Source organism: Lissotriton vulgaris, chromosome 10 (genome assembly GCF_964263255.1).
Source record: "Lissotriton vulgaris chromosome 10, aLisVul1.2, whole genome shotgun sequence".
In the NCBI taxonomy this organism is placed as follows: domain Eukaryota; kingdom Metazoa; phylum Chordata; class Amphibia; order Caudata; family Salamandridae; genus Lissotriton; species Lissotriton vulgaris.
Genome location: NC_141698.1, coordinates 237,203,921 through 237,217,649, shown reverse-complemented (window position 1 = coordinate 237,217,649; position 13,729 = coordinate 237,203,921). Strand labels below are relative to the sequence as shown.

Below are 13,729 nucleotides of genomic sequence, written 5' to 3'. Positions count from 1 at the left end.
TTTAAAGTGCCCTAGCTGGTGTGATGGTAGTACAAGAATCCTTCACCATATTATTTTCTTTTATTTTTGTGTGTTGGCAGGAGGTAGGTGCAGTAAGGCAACAGGATTCTGTAGGCAGCAGTATGACAAAAGTGTAAATTCCAATGCAAATTGTTGGAAGTTTGGAATACGATCGCATAGGTTAGTGAGAGATACGCAATTTCCATAGGTTGGGGTAAATGCAGAGTGTGTTAATACTGATGGAGCCCCATGGAGAAAATCAATAATACAAGAAAAAGAAAATCAACTGTGCTCATGGCCTACAATTAAAACCCAACTGAATTGCACAAGCAAGATGAGATTCAAAGAGGTTTTCTTTTTTCTTTATTCAACGGACAATTGTTTCTCTTAACTTCTGAACAGTAATGTACATAGTTAAATAACATTAAAACCAAAAGTCAGAGAGACACTCTGAAGTGCAGTTTTTGAAGTGAAGCAAAATAATAGTTTAGGAGATCTAATTCCCAACATATTCGCTAGATTCAGCAGTCTTATTCATTTCTGAGAGAAGGCAGGCGATGTTCCTGTAAAAAGGTTTATCCTGGTGAGGAGTAAGAGCGCAGGAGAGGAAATAGAGGATTACAGCAACAATGCTAACAGTCCTTTAGACAAGAAATCCAGATACACCGTTTTCAGAAGAGCTATGAATCTGGTTGCTCCAAGATAGTCCCATCAGTATACAGGCATTCTGATCCTGCTCCATCAATGCATTGTTTCCAGCTTCCTCTCGGGGCTCATGCCTTTTTGGAAAGTGGTTCTTCTCGAACCAATTTTGACTTCAAGTGATCTTTGTAAGAAAGGATATCCCCTTTCCACTTAGTGATGGTCTGTTTCTCACACACCCAGATCTCTTGTGCAACCTGCCGAAAGAACGACAACATTCAGTAACATACCAAAGGCAGTAGTACAAGCACAGTAACTGTCATTCAAGACCCACATAAAACCCTGTCTCTTACCCCCTAAATAGCCATATTACAACACAGAGCAAGGGTTAGAAAACCATAAAAGCACCTTCCTCCCTCGTTATTTGACCGGGATGTGTATGTGGTGCAAACGTGGCCCAGAGGACCAGCAGAGGTCTTAAATATGAGCAGACACCTCAATCAGGATTGTAAGGTTTTAAGATGGTGTTCTGACATGGTTTTTGGCTCTATTTCGGAGTGATGATGACTTTAAGCTTGCTAACATCTATATTCTTACCTTGTGTTGGCCCTTTTAAGCCCTTTCTTCCAGACCTAGAAGAGGATAGCTGCTTTATATGATGATAGATCCCTTATTCTTGACCCTAATCCATTTATTGCCTATTGGCTTTGACATAATTATGTGTCCTTTGTAGTCCTGACTTTATATTACATATTGGTATGGTTTGTGTAGGTACTCTGACAGAGCTAAGGGTTATTTCATCCTTCTCAGGCCTACAAGGCCCAGAACTAGAGAGACTCCATTTTGCTTTCTGTCCCTGCAGAGCTGAGATGCTTGCAGGGTAAAGGTAATGTTTATAGTTAGGCCTGTTGTCTGCTAGGGGAAAACCAGCCAGGACTGGTTCTTATCGGAAGAATGTGTTTGTCTCGTGGGCCCAGACGTAACATGCAGATGGTCACTGCGGTTGCGCGAGGGGCCCTGGAGCTGGCACAGGAATTCGGTGGGAGGCAGCCCTCTGTTGGAAATTTCCATGAGGGAAGAGCATTCTATATTAGTGAAGTGCAGAGGCGGAGTTAGTTAGTTGAGTTGGAGGAGCAGAAAGAGTTTGAGCTGGAAAGAGTTTGAGCTGGAAGCAGTTGAGTTGGATTGAAGCAGAGGAGAGGAGTGGAGTTGCAGAAGGAGTGGAGAATCAGAAAGAGTTTGAGTTGAATTGGAGCAGAGGAGAGGAGTGCAGTTGCAGGAGGAGAAGAGACAGAAGATGCTTGGAACAGAGAGAAGACAGACGGACAGTCAGTGAGCTGGAACTGAAGGAAGCAGTCAGAAGCAGTTACTTATCAGGAGGAGTTGTGAATAGCTGGAGTCTGAAGTAATGCCTTTTGGAAGAGACTGAAGTTATATTGTGGATTAATCAGTGGGAGCAGCTGCAGTGAATTGGGCATTGGCATGGAGACAATCAGACAGAGTGACGAAGCTAGTGGAGCGAACGGTTATCAGAGCGGCAGAAACAATTAGACTGAAGTTGGAAGGTGGAGAGAGTACGTGGGGGAGAGGAATCCAGTGCAGAGTGATCAGCACAGATGTGTGTCCAAGAGTGCAGGAGAGGATCCAAGACGAGCTAAGACACAGACGAGAGAGGAGCCCAGATGACAGCTAGAGCAAGTCCCCACACTCCTTAGGTGATATTGTTCTTTAATCTTTATATATTAACCTTGTCCCTGTTATATGTCTAATCCTTTTTCTTTCAGTGGTGTGCAGTCTATTTACAGTTCCTGTTAGTTACAGAGACCCGCAGATCTGTGTATGTGTCTATTCTCATTTTATTGTTATTGTAATAAAGATACCCCAGTTCTTAGTGAACCAGCATGTGCTTCGTATTCTTGTTCAATCAGGGTAACCTGTTCTTCTAGTCAGGCATTGTTTTCATGAACGGATGTAATTCCCGGTCAGGTAAGTAGTGACTGAGCAATGAGGGAGAGAGGGGCCCCTAGATGTGAAGATTAGATTGCACATCTCCTAATTTGGTAAGTTGTGGTAATTCCTAATATTGTAGTATCATATCCCGAGTAGCCAATGAGAGATTCCTTCCAAAGGTATTCATAGGAAAGTGATCGTCGTTGGTAAGCGGCGTTAAAGAGAGCACCAGGTGAAAGCCTGGTGTGTAGGTCCGCCGGATTGTGGACCGGGCTGTGAGTAAGAGAGCACCAGGTGGAAGTCTGATGTGTAGGTCCGCCGGATTGTGGACCGGACTGTGAGTGAGAGAAAACTAGGGAGGAACACTAGTGTGTAGGTTCGCCGGATTGTGGACCGGGCTGTGAGGGAGAGAGCACTAGGGCTGCAGACCAGTGTGTAGGCACGCAGGATTGCGGAGGTGCCGAGTGAGCACTGACTGTGGTCAGTGTGTAATGGTAAATAATCAGAACTGCCCCAGGGTAGATTAGTCTGGACCTAGTGGTCGCGAGACTATGAGGTACGAGTGTGGTGTAGGGCATGGACGTCCTTAGAAATCCGTAAGTATTCCTAGTAATCCCTTTAGATTTAGTGGTGTTTCTGATGATATGAGCTTGTATATTGCGAGTTCCTCATCCTCAGGTAGGTACCCAGGTGCCTGGATAGATGGGTCCTGAGGAGGGAGGTGGTTACGTTCCGGCTGGGTTGGAGGTGCTCTGAGGAGCTGATCCTATCTGGTCCGAGAATCCGGCCGTTACAGATGGTGATCAGTTATTTATATATTTCCTAAAGTAATTCTAAAGATGCTCAGAGTAAAAATACTTCAGATTTACTGCCAACTAATAGAAGCATGCCGTTGCAGCAGGCATCTCTATCCTGCGGGGTGTAAAGAGACTGATGTTTGAAATGAAAGTCCTATGCCGCCTGAGCTACTCTAGAATAGGGCTATCCCCATCAAGGGCATGCTGACTACTATATGCATTAGCGGCACTATACCAGCCTAAACCTTGCAGTTCCTTCTTCAACCACTTTCTGGGCAGAAGAGGGGACAGGGATGTTATTTCTAGTCATAGCCAAAATACAAAAGTTCTGAAATCTACATGATCAAGTCAATGTTGAATTATTATTCTACCAGTGCTGCTAATCTTCTACCCTAGGACAGTCGCATATCCTGCCAGAAAAACCCATGCAGAAATATGTAGTTGCCACAGTGAATAAACTTGGCTACTGAGTGATAGACAAGAAGAGTGAGGGTCAAGTCATCTTATATAACTCAGAACCCAGAGATGAAAAACATCCTATTAACAACGGTTACCCGTCTATAATTGTAGGTTATAGTCCCCTAAATCAGCTGCCGCTGGTTTCAATAGTTATGTTGGGGTAGAGGAATTTAAGGTAAGCCACACACACCATGCCATAACCTGACAGCCCTCTGCACTGTTGCAACTTGTGTCCTACCTTCCTCCACCAAATCACCCTCTGGCCATCACATCCATCTACAAAGAAAGCTGTCATCCGGACACCCCCTCCCAAATTAAAAAGAAAAGAGTACCTGGTGGTTCGATAAACACCCTCTCCACTATCTGAATTTACGTATTCCTTCCTTACCAAACTTTTGTGCCTATTCAACCCTTTTCAATACACCACACGACCACCCCAGTTATCTGAAAATACACCTTAACTTGCCATCTCTGCCTTCCTTTTCCCTTCATGCCAGAGGCTGTGCTCTCTGCTCTCCATCAGAGCAGAGGCAGCACTGCACTAAGAGCACTGTCACAGTAGCCTGGAATTTCTATAAGCCGCAGCAACAGTGGAAAAGAAAGAAATTGTTATTTAACTGTAAATATCTGTTTTTAGAGAGGTGGATTAATATGCTTTGCACACTCCTGCCATCTAGTGTTTGGGCAGTTGTTGCAAGTAATTTATCTTCAAAGTAGAAGTTTTGGTTTCAAGGTGAATCATGATCCCTTCCCAAAACCCACAATGCTCAAGGTAAGATTCCACATTAGACTGTTTCTCTACCCTATAGGGTGAGTGAAAGCCAGTGAAGTGAAGCAGACAGTGTATGCCTACAGTGCATTGAGAAAGAATTAAGAGAGGATGTGCTTCTACGAGAAAACATTTGAAATATGTGTGCATCCGAGGAGGAGAGTGGGCATGTGAATCTACAGGACTAAAAGCAGACAATAACTTGTAGGTAACATTTTCCGTTTGTAGCATGTGACGTGGTAGAGGCGATGCTTTGTACAACCCGAAAAGCAGTGCTCTCACCTTAAGCAGTAGCTTGTGAGCGGGTGAGGCAGATGTTTAGAATAATGTTCCACGAACTGTTTTTGGTCAACCTGTATTTAGTGGATATGACTGTCTACACAGTAATGCTTTGTAAAAGTGTGAAATGTACAACATGTAGCTGCTTTACAGGGAATAGTAAGTGTATGCTCCCAAAAAAGTTAATAGTGGCTCAATTTTCAATAGTGGCATCTGCTCAAAGGCAGTGTGTACAGTCTATGTTTAGAATTGGTGTTAATAACAAGAAAACCTGGGGGTCTAAGTAGGAGCTCATGAGAACTCAAGAAAAGAAGATTAAGAACTCCTTGCGAAGTGAGTCAGGACATTTAATCCCATTTAGTCTCTATAAACAAGGAAACAGAAAACCAAGGAAACAAACGCAAGTGATTGTTGGTGAGACTCAGACAAACATTGGATTCCCATCAAAGTTTTGTCATGATCAATGTTCTCACTTGGTCATCCAGAGTGGGATGGTATGTCTCTTGATCATTGAGACTTTTTCCACTGCCCACACGAAGTTGGGTCACGCCCACAATCACTTCTCAACCATGAAAATATAATGTTGATGGGACCATGTGCAGTGCAAAACAAGAAACAAGCGGTGACTCAAAATAGGGTAAAGAGTCAAAAAGAAACTTTAATGAATATTGACCTTTCCCTAGCTAAAAACAAGAACAGTGCAAAGAAGCAGTTTTAACATATAACTGCAAAAAGGGCTGACATATTTCAGCCAACAGGGAAAGAGATCCCACGGCTTTCTTCAGGGCCTCTGTTTCAAAGTATTTGCTACTGCGTGAATTAGTAATAAATCAAAAAACATGTGAATAAATCAATAAAGGGATATAATGGAACACTCCATGTTACTATTCCTCCGTGTCACTTATGTGTCTCACATCTAAAAAACAAACAAACAAAATGAGTTCTGCGTAAATAGGACAACTTTGTCCCTCCTATATTCATTGCACAAAATAACAATTGTTTTACTCACGTAGATTGACCGGGGACTGGACCTCACCTCTCCTGGACCAAGCTCAGGAAGTAGGAGGCCCCGTTCTGAGAAGGCAAGGAATGGGGTACTTAGAATAAAGAAGGCGACCCACATTTGAGCTTCCTGAGCTTGGTCCAGGAGAGGCGAGGTCCAGTCCCCGGTCAATATGGGTGAATAAAATGGCAGCCCCTTACTCCAACGAAATCGCCATTATTGTATGCCCCTTTCTGGCTACAAAACAAGAAATCACCAAAACATAATTTAGTACACAACAAACTAACAATAATAATCAGGAATGACATGTTATCTATGAATTTCACCCATTCCAAGATGGCGCCCACGTTTACCGGCAGAAACCACGTGATGTAGATAAAATCTAGACACACACGCGGAAGAACACAGACTGCCCGGGATTGATGGACCGGACCGTGAATCATTCAGGAAACGGAACGAGCGAAAGGTGAGCAGTACTAAGAGCTCTGCAAGCGCGGTCTCTATACGGCCCGTTAGACACAGTCATGGATATCACGCCGTTTCCTTTTCGTGATTCCGCGACAACTAGAATGAGACAATCTCGTTTTACTTTGCAGGCACTTCGCGGTAGTGTCCCTGATATACCCTTTCCAAAACACTAATTGTTTGGGCGCTTAAGAATTTCTAATAGGTAAGAACAAACTCACATAGTATAAATCAGCAAGTTAATTTAGAACGTTATAACCAATCATTAAATAAAATGTCTGTTCTCTCCCACAGAGTGAGATGAACAACCACATTAAATAAGTGAGTCACATTTAGATTCTATTTGGAAGTTGTTGATTGTGATACCACGAGTGAAATGCTAAAATGTACGTTTACCGTTCAGGTGGTCCCGCTCCGCAATTGTTGGTGATTAACACCTTGGCTGCTAGAGCAATTTTCCTCCAGTGCTGAATTATTGAAAAGCCCCTTGTTCATGCCGAGCTCAGCTCGTCATCAGCACAGCTCCACTGTGCCTCATGACGAGCTGAGCTCGTCATGAGCATTGAAGGGGTTAAAGGATTTAAAAACCAGAATGACTATTAGAGAGGTCAGAGGGAGAGGTGGTTGTTGAGCCACAGAACAGTTTTCATGTCAGAATAAACAAATAATAAGGGTCTCCCCTCTCTTTTCTCCATTTACAGTTTACGGTCCTGATGAGAACTCCGTACTAAAGAGAGTTCGAAACGCGTAGACCTGGCTATGTTTAAACCATAAAAATAACAGATGATACTTGTATTATATGGATTTATTCCTCAAATTGTATTCTATGGTCTTTCTAGGATTGTATATAATTTGTATATATAAAAAATATTTTTGCTACTAGAATGTTAGTGTGAGTGTGTGTGGAGTATGGTAGATAAAGATCTTTAGAGATAGTGTGTATGAATGACATGAAGGGGTATAATAGTGATTGAGAACATGTATGTCTATATTATGTTTTTTTGAAAGGTTTTTTGAAATGTGCAAAATCGACTGAAAAAAAAAAATGACAATTTGAAAGAAAATAAAAATCAAAAAGATTGATTCATGAAAACCAGATCTTGCAAAAATAGTGTTTAATTCGTATGTGAGGGAGACAAATAAATAAGGTGATTAATATTAGCAGCATTGGCAGTTGTTTTGTAGTATACATAAGGCAGGGTTTGGCCTTGCTGCTTGGGAGCCCATACCCAGTGGTGTTTAATAGTTTGATACTTGGCATACTGAGAGTTGAGATTATTTAGCATTGCTTCCCACGTGGCAAGGTTGATTTCTGTTTCCCTGTTCATCCTTATGTCATACCAGAATTTGATGGTCTCATACTTTTTTTGCAGTTCTTGAGATTGTAGGCCAAACTCCAGTCGGACCTGCGCAGGTGAGGCATTGAACGGTAAACTGAAAACCCGCTTAGACTCTAATTTGAATTTTGTCAAGAAGCTGTGCACTTCTGCCATAATGTAGCACACTGCCATAGCCTATTGTAGGGAGTAACTTGGCCTTAATGACTGTCGGAAGCGGATTAAAAAAAGGGCCTTTTAGCTGCTTGGAAATACTGTTGAATGCATGTAACAGGGCTATTCCCTTTTTTGCAATGACATCGAAGTGCAAAAAAAAGTTAAGGCGTCTGTCCAGTTGTATTCCCAAATACTTATAATTGTCCACAACTTCCAGTTTCTTATTGTCTATTATAAAGACTGGCAGCGTATTGCGCTGACGAGTCAGTATCATGATCTTTGTTTTCTGGCTATTTATTTCAAGAAGATTGCATTTTGTGTATTCTGCCAGTTCATGCAGGAGGCGTTGCAGACCTATTTTTGTCTGACTTAGGAGCACCACATCGTCGGCATAGGAGCGATGTGTCAGCCTTAATGTTCCTAGCCGCAGCGGGTGGGCGTTAATCCCATCCAACCTTGTGGTTAGGTCTGCCATGAACAGATTAAAAAGGTGGGGGGCCAGGACGCAACCCTGCTTTAATCCGTCGTATGTGTTGATCTTCCGTGTTAGACGATGCCCATTAGCAATTTTTACCTGCACCCAGGTGTCTGTGTATAATTCCATTATGGGATTTAGAATTTTATCCGGCAGGCCCTGCTGTTTTAACTTGCATCAGAGTAACTGACTGCTAACGCGGTCAAAAGCCGCCTTGAAGTCGACAAAGCAGGAGTACAATGCTTGATGGTTTTGCATACTTTTTTCGGCGATTAAACTTAATGCCATGGCATTGGCCATGGTGCCTGTACCCCTACGAAACCCAGTCTGGTTTACCGGAATCTTCCCATTATCCTCAGACCATTTTAGAAGGTCAATTAGCACCAAGGATGCATAATATTTTGCTTCTGCATCGATGAGTGCTATCAGACGGTAATTAGATGGGTTTTTGCGGTCTCCTCCTTTGTAGATCGATTTCATAATCGCCCCACTCCAGCTTTCTGGAAGCCGACTCGTGTTATTTATTGACCTAAATAGGATGTTTAACTTGCGTGCCCGAAATTGAGGGTCCTCCTTGTAAATAGCCTGGGGGACACCATTTGGTCCAGGTGCACAGTCTTGTCTGCTTTTCTTAATTATTTGCAATGTATCAAATTCCGCATATGAAGTGGATGTCTGATCTCCACGTAGCTGATGGACACTCCAGTTGTCAAATTTTACAGGGTCAGAGGTCTTTAGTTCCACTGTTTTTAATGGGTTGTGAGCTGTGATTGTGGGCGGCACCGAGGAGTTTACTGAAAAAGTATCAAGTAGATGTTGAATCCATGCCTTTTCCGTAACACAAGTCCTGCTTATTGTTTGAACTGATCTGCTTAGTGAATTTACTTGTGATCAAAATGCTCTGGAATCGGGTTTTTTTATGTTATGTAATAACTTGGTCCAAAAGTCAGTGACTTGAGTTTTTTTTCCAATCCAAATTTGTTTTTTATATTGTTTCCTGATTAATCGAATTATTTGCCAAACGGGCGAGTGTGAACTGCGACCCTTTGCTTGCCTCATGGACTTCCACAGACGCCTTCTTAAGGATATTATGGTCTTGCTGGACTGACCATATTTCTTTTGGTTGGATTTCTTGCTCAAGTTGGCTCCAGTTTTTGGTAGTTTCTTCAAAATGGCGGTCCATGTTTCTGCACACAGGTCACTTTCGTTGGTTATGGTTTGAAGTAAGTTTTTAGCATCTTTGGCTATTTGTGGTAATGAATTAGTCGTCCACCTTAAACGCTTCAGGTCGATTGTTGTTGTTTCCCCAGCTGTTCGGGCTTTTGGATGTTTAAACGGTGCCAAGTTAATCTCAATATGCTGCATTGAGTGGTCACTATCCACTGAACATTGAATTTGGAAGTTTTTGATTAACCCCAACAGAGGAAGCGAGACGATGGTATAGTCCAGAATTGTACTTGTGCTTGGGCCTATGTGGGTGATTGAGGGGGGTTTATCCTGTTTGACTCTTCCGTTTAGTACTCGCAACCCCTGATTTTCCAGGGCCCACATCAACTGTTTTCCGACTTGGTCGGTCTTCTTGGCTGGCGGGATCTCCTGTGTTTCAACCGCCCAGAATTCGTTGGCAGCCATAATATTGTCTTCCTCTTCTGGGAGCTGTATAAGATTAGCGTTGAAATCGCCCGTCAGGATTATTTCCCATTCTGGGTGTTCAAGACGGAAACCTGATATTACATTCATTTTTGAATGGGGGTATATGTTGATTAATATAATGATTCCGATACCCTCTCAAATTTGATTATTTGCATGTCTGCCTTGGAGGCTGCTAGTTGGGAGGCCTTGACGTTTAGTGCAGTACTTATATAAACCGACAGACCCCCCTTCGCTCGACCATAGCGCTGAGTGCGAATTGCACTGACATGGAAACTGATTCTACCAGGAACGTCAATTGGCTCTGTTAGCCATGTTTCCTGCAGGGCAGTGATGTCAGAAGTAATCCAGGTGTCCATTTTCCTGTCGTTGTTTAGGATTTCTTTGGCACCGGCGATGTTCCAAGAAAGGACATTTACTATGCTATGTCCGGTGTTATGCGCCCTGCTTGGGATTCAGTCTTCAGTTGGGTGGTCTCGCATTGGTCTGTTCTGTTGGTCAATTTTGGAAATGTCTGCACCCCTTGCCCCTTGCAGTACCGAATATGTATATCGGCTTACCCCAGTGTGATCTCCTAATTTGGTGCGCTTCCTTAATAGGGGCGAGGGGTAACCTGTCGTTGCATCTTCCTTGAGCGAGATCCCCCACTCCTCAAATTTCTTAGTTTCGTTGAGTAACTGCTGTTTTTGTGCTCCTCCAAGTTGTGAGGGTGCCTTCCTTGGCTGTGTTGTTTCCAAGGGTGATGAATTCAATTGCCAATAAGTCTGCGGACGTTATATGGTTGAGGCTCGGGATAGCCGATGTTAGATGTAAGATGTTTCCTCAGTTTAGATAATCTTGCGTACCTTGCATTTTATAATTAGGTATAAAAAGTATCCTTCCAGTTATTGTTGGTTTTATACCATGCGTGTGTCATGCGGCCGAGTTCTCCCTATTTTATTGCTTCCATTATTCTTTGCCTCATCCCTTGTGTTATTAACTTGTTGACTATAATTATCATTCCCTGGTTGTTCTGGTTGTATGCTTTCCTTAGCTTTTACTCTCGGAATTGTTCTTTTGTGTCTGCCTAGTTCTATATTCGGTGTGCGATCGTTAACGATGTTCACTGAATTAGGACCTGGCCTTGTAGCCTTTTCTGGTCCAATGCTCTGATGTTGGTCATGTTGCTCGGTAATAATCTTTACTTGTAGTTTATCAGGCTTATTCTGGTCAGCTGTTGCTATGACTTGTCTTGCTTTGGTTTTATCCCTTTTGGAGGTAACGTTGTTACTCAGTTGTTTCAGGGTTTAAAGTAACTTTGTATATATTGTCTGGATCTTTATATATATTGTCTGGACCTTTGGTCACTACCCTTTGGACTCTGTGCTTGATAGACTCGTGTCTACTATGCTCTTGTTTCCTTGTATAGTAGTTGGTACCTTGTTGCTTAGCCCAAGTTTTTTGTCGTAGATTGTTCCCATTGTTGTTTGATTCGTTCTTAGGACTTCCTAGTGTTTTGTTCAATTGTGGGTGATCATTATCGATACTTTCCAGACTCGTCCGCCCCACTTAAGGATGTGGCTAGGATTTCCTGTTCATCCTTATTTGAGTCATCTGTGTCTGAGTTTGTTGCATAGATGATCTCCTCAAATATTATTGAAACTCTTGTTCTTTTTATTTGTGCTAAGTCGTTGCAACATTTATCCTTGGCCATTAATTGCTGCCCTTTTACAGTAGCACTGTTTTTTCGAAGGCTGCGTTGGGGTTTTGGTGTCATTGGCAACTGATGTGATCCCTCCACGTTTCCCTCTTTGGCTTTAGATAATGGTTTGACAGTCAAAGATCGGGAAATTAATCAAGGCTTGATTAGTGGCAGGCATGCGGTTTGATAGTTGATTTCTATTTTTCCTTGCACGTTTTTTCTGCCTTTTGGTTAGCGGTTGTTTGGTGTGCGGATTTTTTTCGCTGTCCTGTTCGTGACGATCTTTTTCTAAAGTTTCATGGTTTGTACTATTCCGGGCTCCTGAACTGTTTCCCGTAATATTTTGCTCTCTGTTGATCATCAAGTTTTTTTTTAGATGGCAAATTTTGCTTCGGTTCTTTATCTATTATCTGTTGCGTTGCTAATGTTGTCGGGTCTACCATTCTCTTATCCGGGCTTGGTGTTACTTCTTTGTGTGCATCTTTTTGCCGAGCGATAAGGTCTCTTTCATTTAATATACTATTGGCACCCAGATTTGCATACTTGCATTCATGTAGGATGTCTCGGAGCATTGACGGCAAATCTTTTAACTTTTCCAGTATTGGGCTGCAAGTGCAGTTTGGGACCTGGGTCCAGGGGCGGGACTGCTCCCGAAAAACGTCAAACAGATTTCCCAAGGTATCCATTTTTGTGTTTATACTGGATATGTGTTCTGCTATTGTACTCATTAGATGGATTTGAATGTCTAGTTTGTCTGACTGCATATTCAACGTTTTGATTGAGGTTTCCAAGATATTACCCAGTGCACTATGGATTCCAGATTTTGGCTGAGACCACTCATTCCTGCTTGCTTGCGTGTATTTGCTTCATCAGTGTTTGACGTAGGTCTACTATATGCGTGTTCATCACGAGTCGCTGGCTTTCGATGTTCCTCATGTTGTGTATACGAGGGACCTTTGTGTAGCGACCCTTTTGCAAGTGGTGGGTTGCATGGCACTGACATACTTGAAATTTCTATTATTGTTGGTTCCTGACGGCGCTCAGTGTCAGGGCCATTGGGCGAAGCTGAATGTCCTTTGTTTTCTACATCCTGATTTGACCCACTGGATAGCTCAATTAGGTTATTATTTGCTAGTTCCTGGGTTGATAGATTACTTTGGTGCTGTTTGTTTGAAATGTTTCCTTGTACCTCCGTTGTTACAGCTATTGGCTTTATTAGCTTAGAGCCAATTTCACTTGTTTGCTTGTCTTGCTTTACATTACAAGATGTTATGCTTTGATTCTTATCCAGAAAGATTTGAGAGTCCGACCAGGGATCGCACCCCTCTCTCTCTTTGCTGACTTTTCGCTTTAATTGATTTAAACTTGAGTCCAATCTTGGAGTCGAGTGGTTATTTGGCTGCACCTTATACGCACCCTCTGTGGTGCTAGCGTTATAGCTTCTTTCATCATCACCAATGACCGATGAAACACTAGCCCTTGGTGAGTGTTTATTTGTTCCTTTTGTTATTTGGGCTGACAATTTTGGTATCATTGTGGTCCTTTGGAGCCGTGTGTTTGATGAACTCTCTTCCAAAGGTTTTTCACTGGGACTGTCCGTTATCCACTCTATAACACTTGAGGAAATCTGATGATTCATTTGTTCCTGGGCTGAGTCTTGGGCCTAGCCATGACTTCTATTTTCAGTGTGCCCCGAGTGTAGGGCTAGTATTTGAAACTTATGCTTGTTATTTCCCTGGGGTATTTGTGTACACCCGCCTAATTCATCTATTCCAATGCCCCTTGCTGAAGTGATGTTTACGCTAGGTAGTGGTGGTTGTTGGTCAGCTGACTGCGTAATTGCCTTGCTCGGGGTCATTGGTTTTTGTAATCCATTTGGGGTTGCTGGCATTGTAAAAAATTGCTGTTACAGGATCTTTCAAGAATGTGAATTTTCCATTTGACTTTTGAGCCAAAGATTTAGTTAATTGGAGGTATTAGTGAGGTGGTGGGGGCGTTGGCTGCAGTGTCTCCAGAGGGGCAGGGGAGTCCTTTCGTTTTGGATTTCCGTTTTGTGGTCTGCGGGG

The 13,729-nt window shown here is 42.7% G+C and overlaps 1 protein-coding gene across 1 annotated transcript in view; it reads right to left on the bottom strand.

Annotated features, from left to right (window-relative positions):
* Positions 1–346: 346 nt before the first annotated feature.
* The window catches only part of ABCF2 (ATP binding cassette subfamily F member 2), a 216,381-nt gene continuing 202,998 nt past the window's right edge, over positions 347–13,729 (bottom strand). The window contains exon 12 of the mRNA XM_086939750.1: positions 347–899. Coding sequence (XP_086795876.1) covers positions 774–899 — 126 coding nt within the window. The 3' untranslated portion in view covers positions 347–773. The remainder of the gene's footprint in view (positions 900–13,729) is intronic.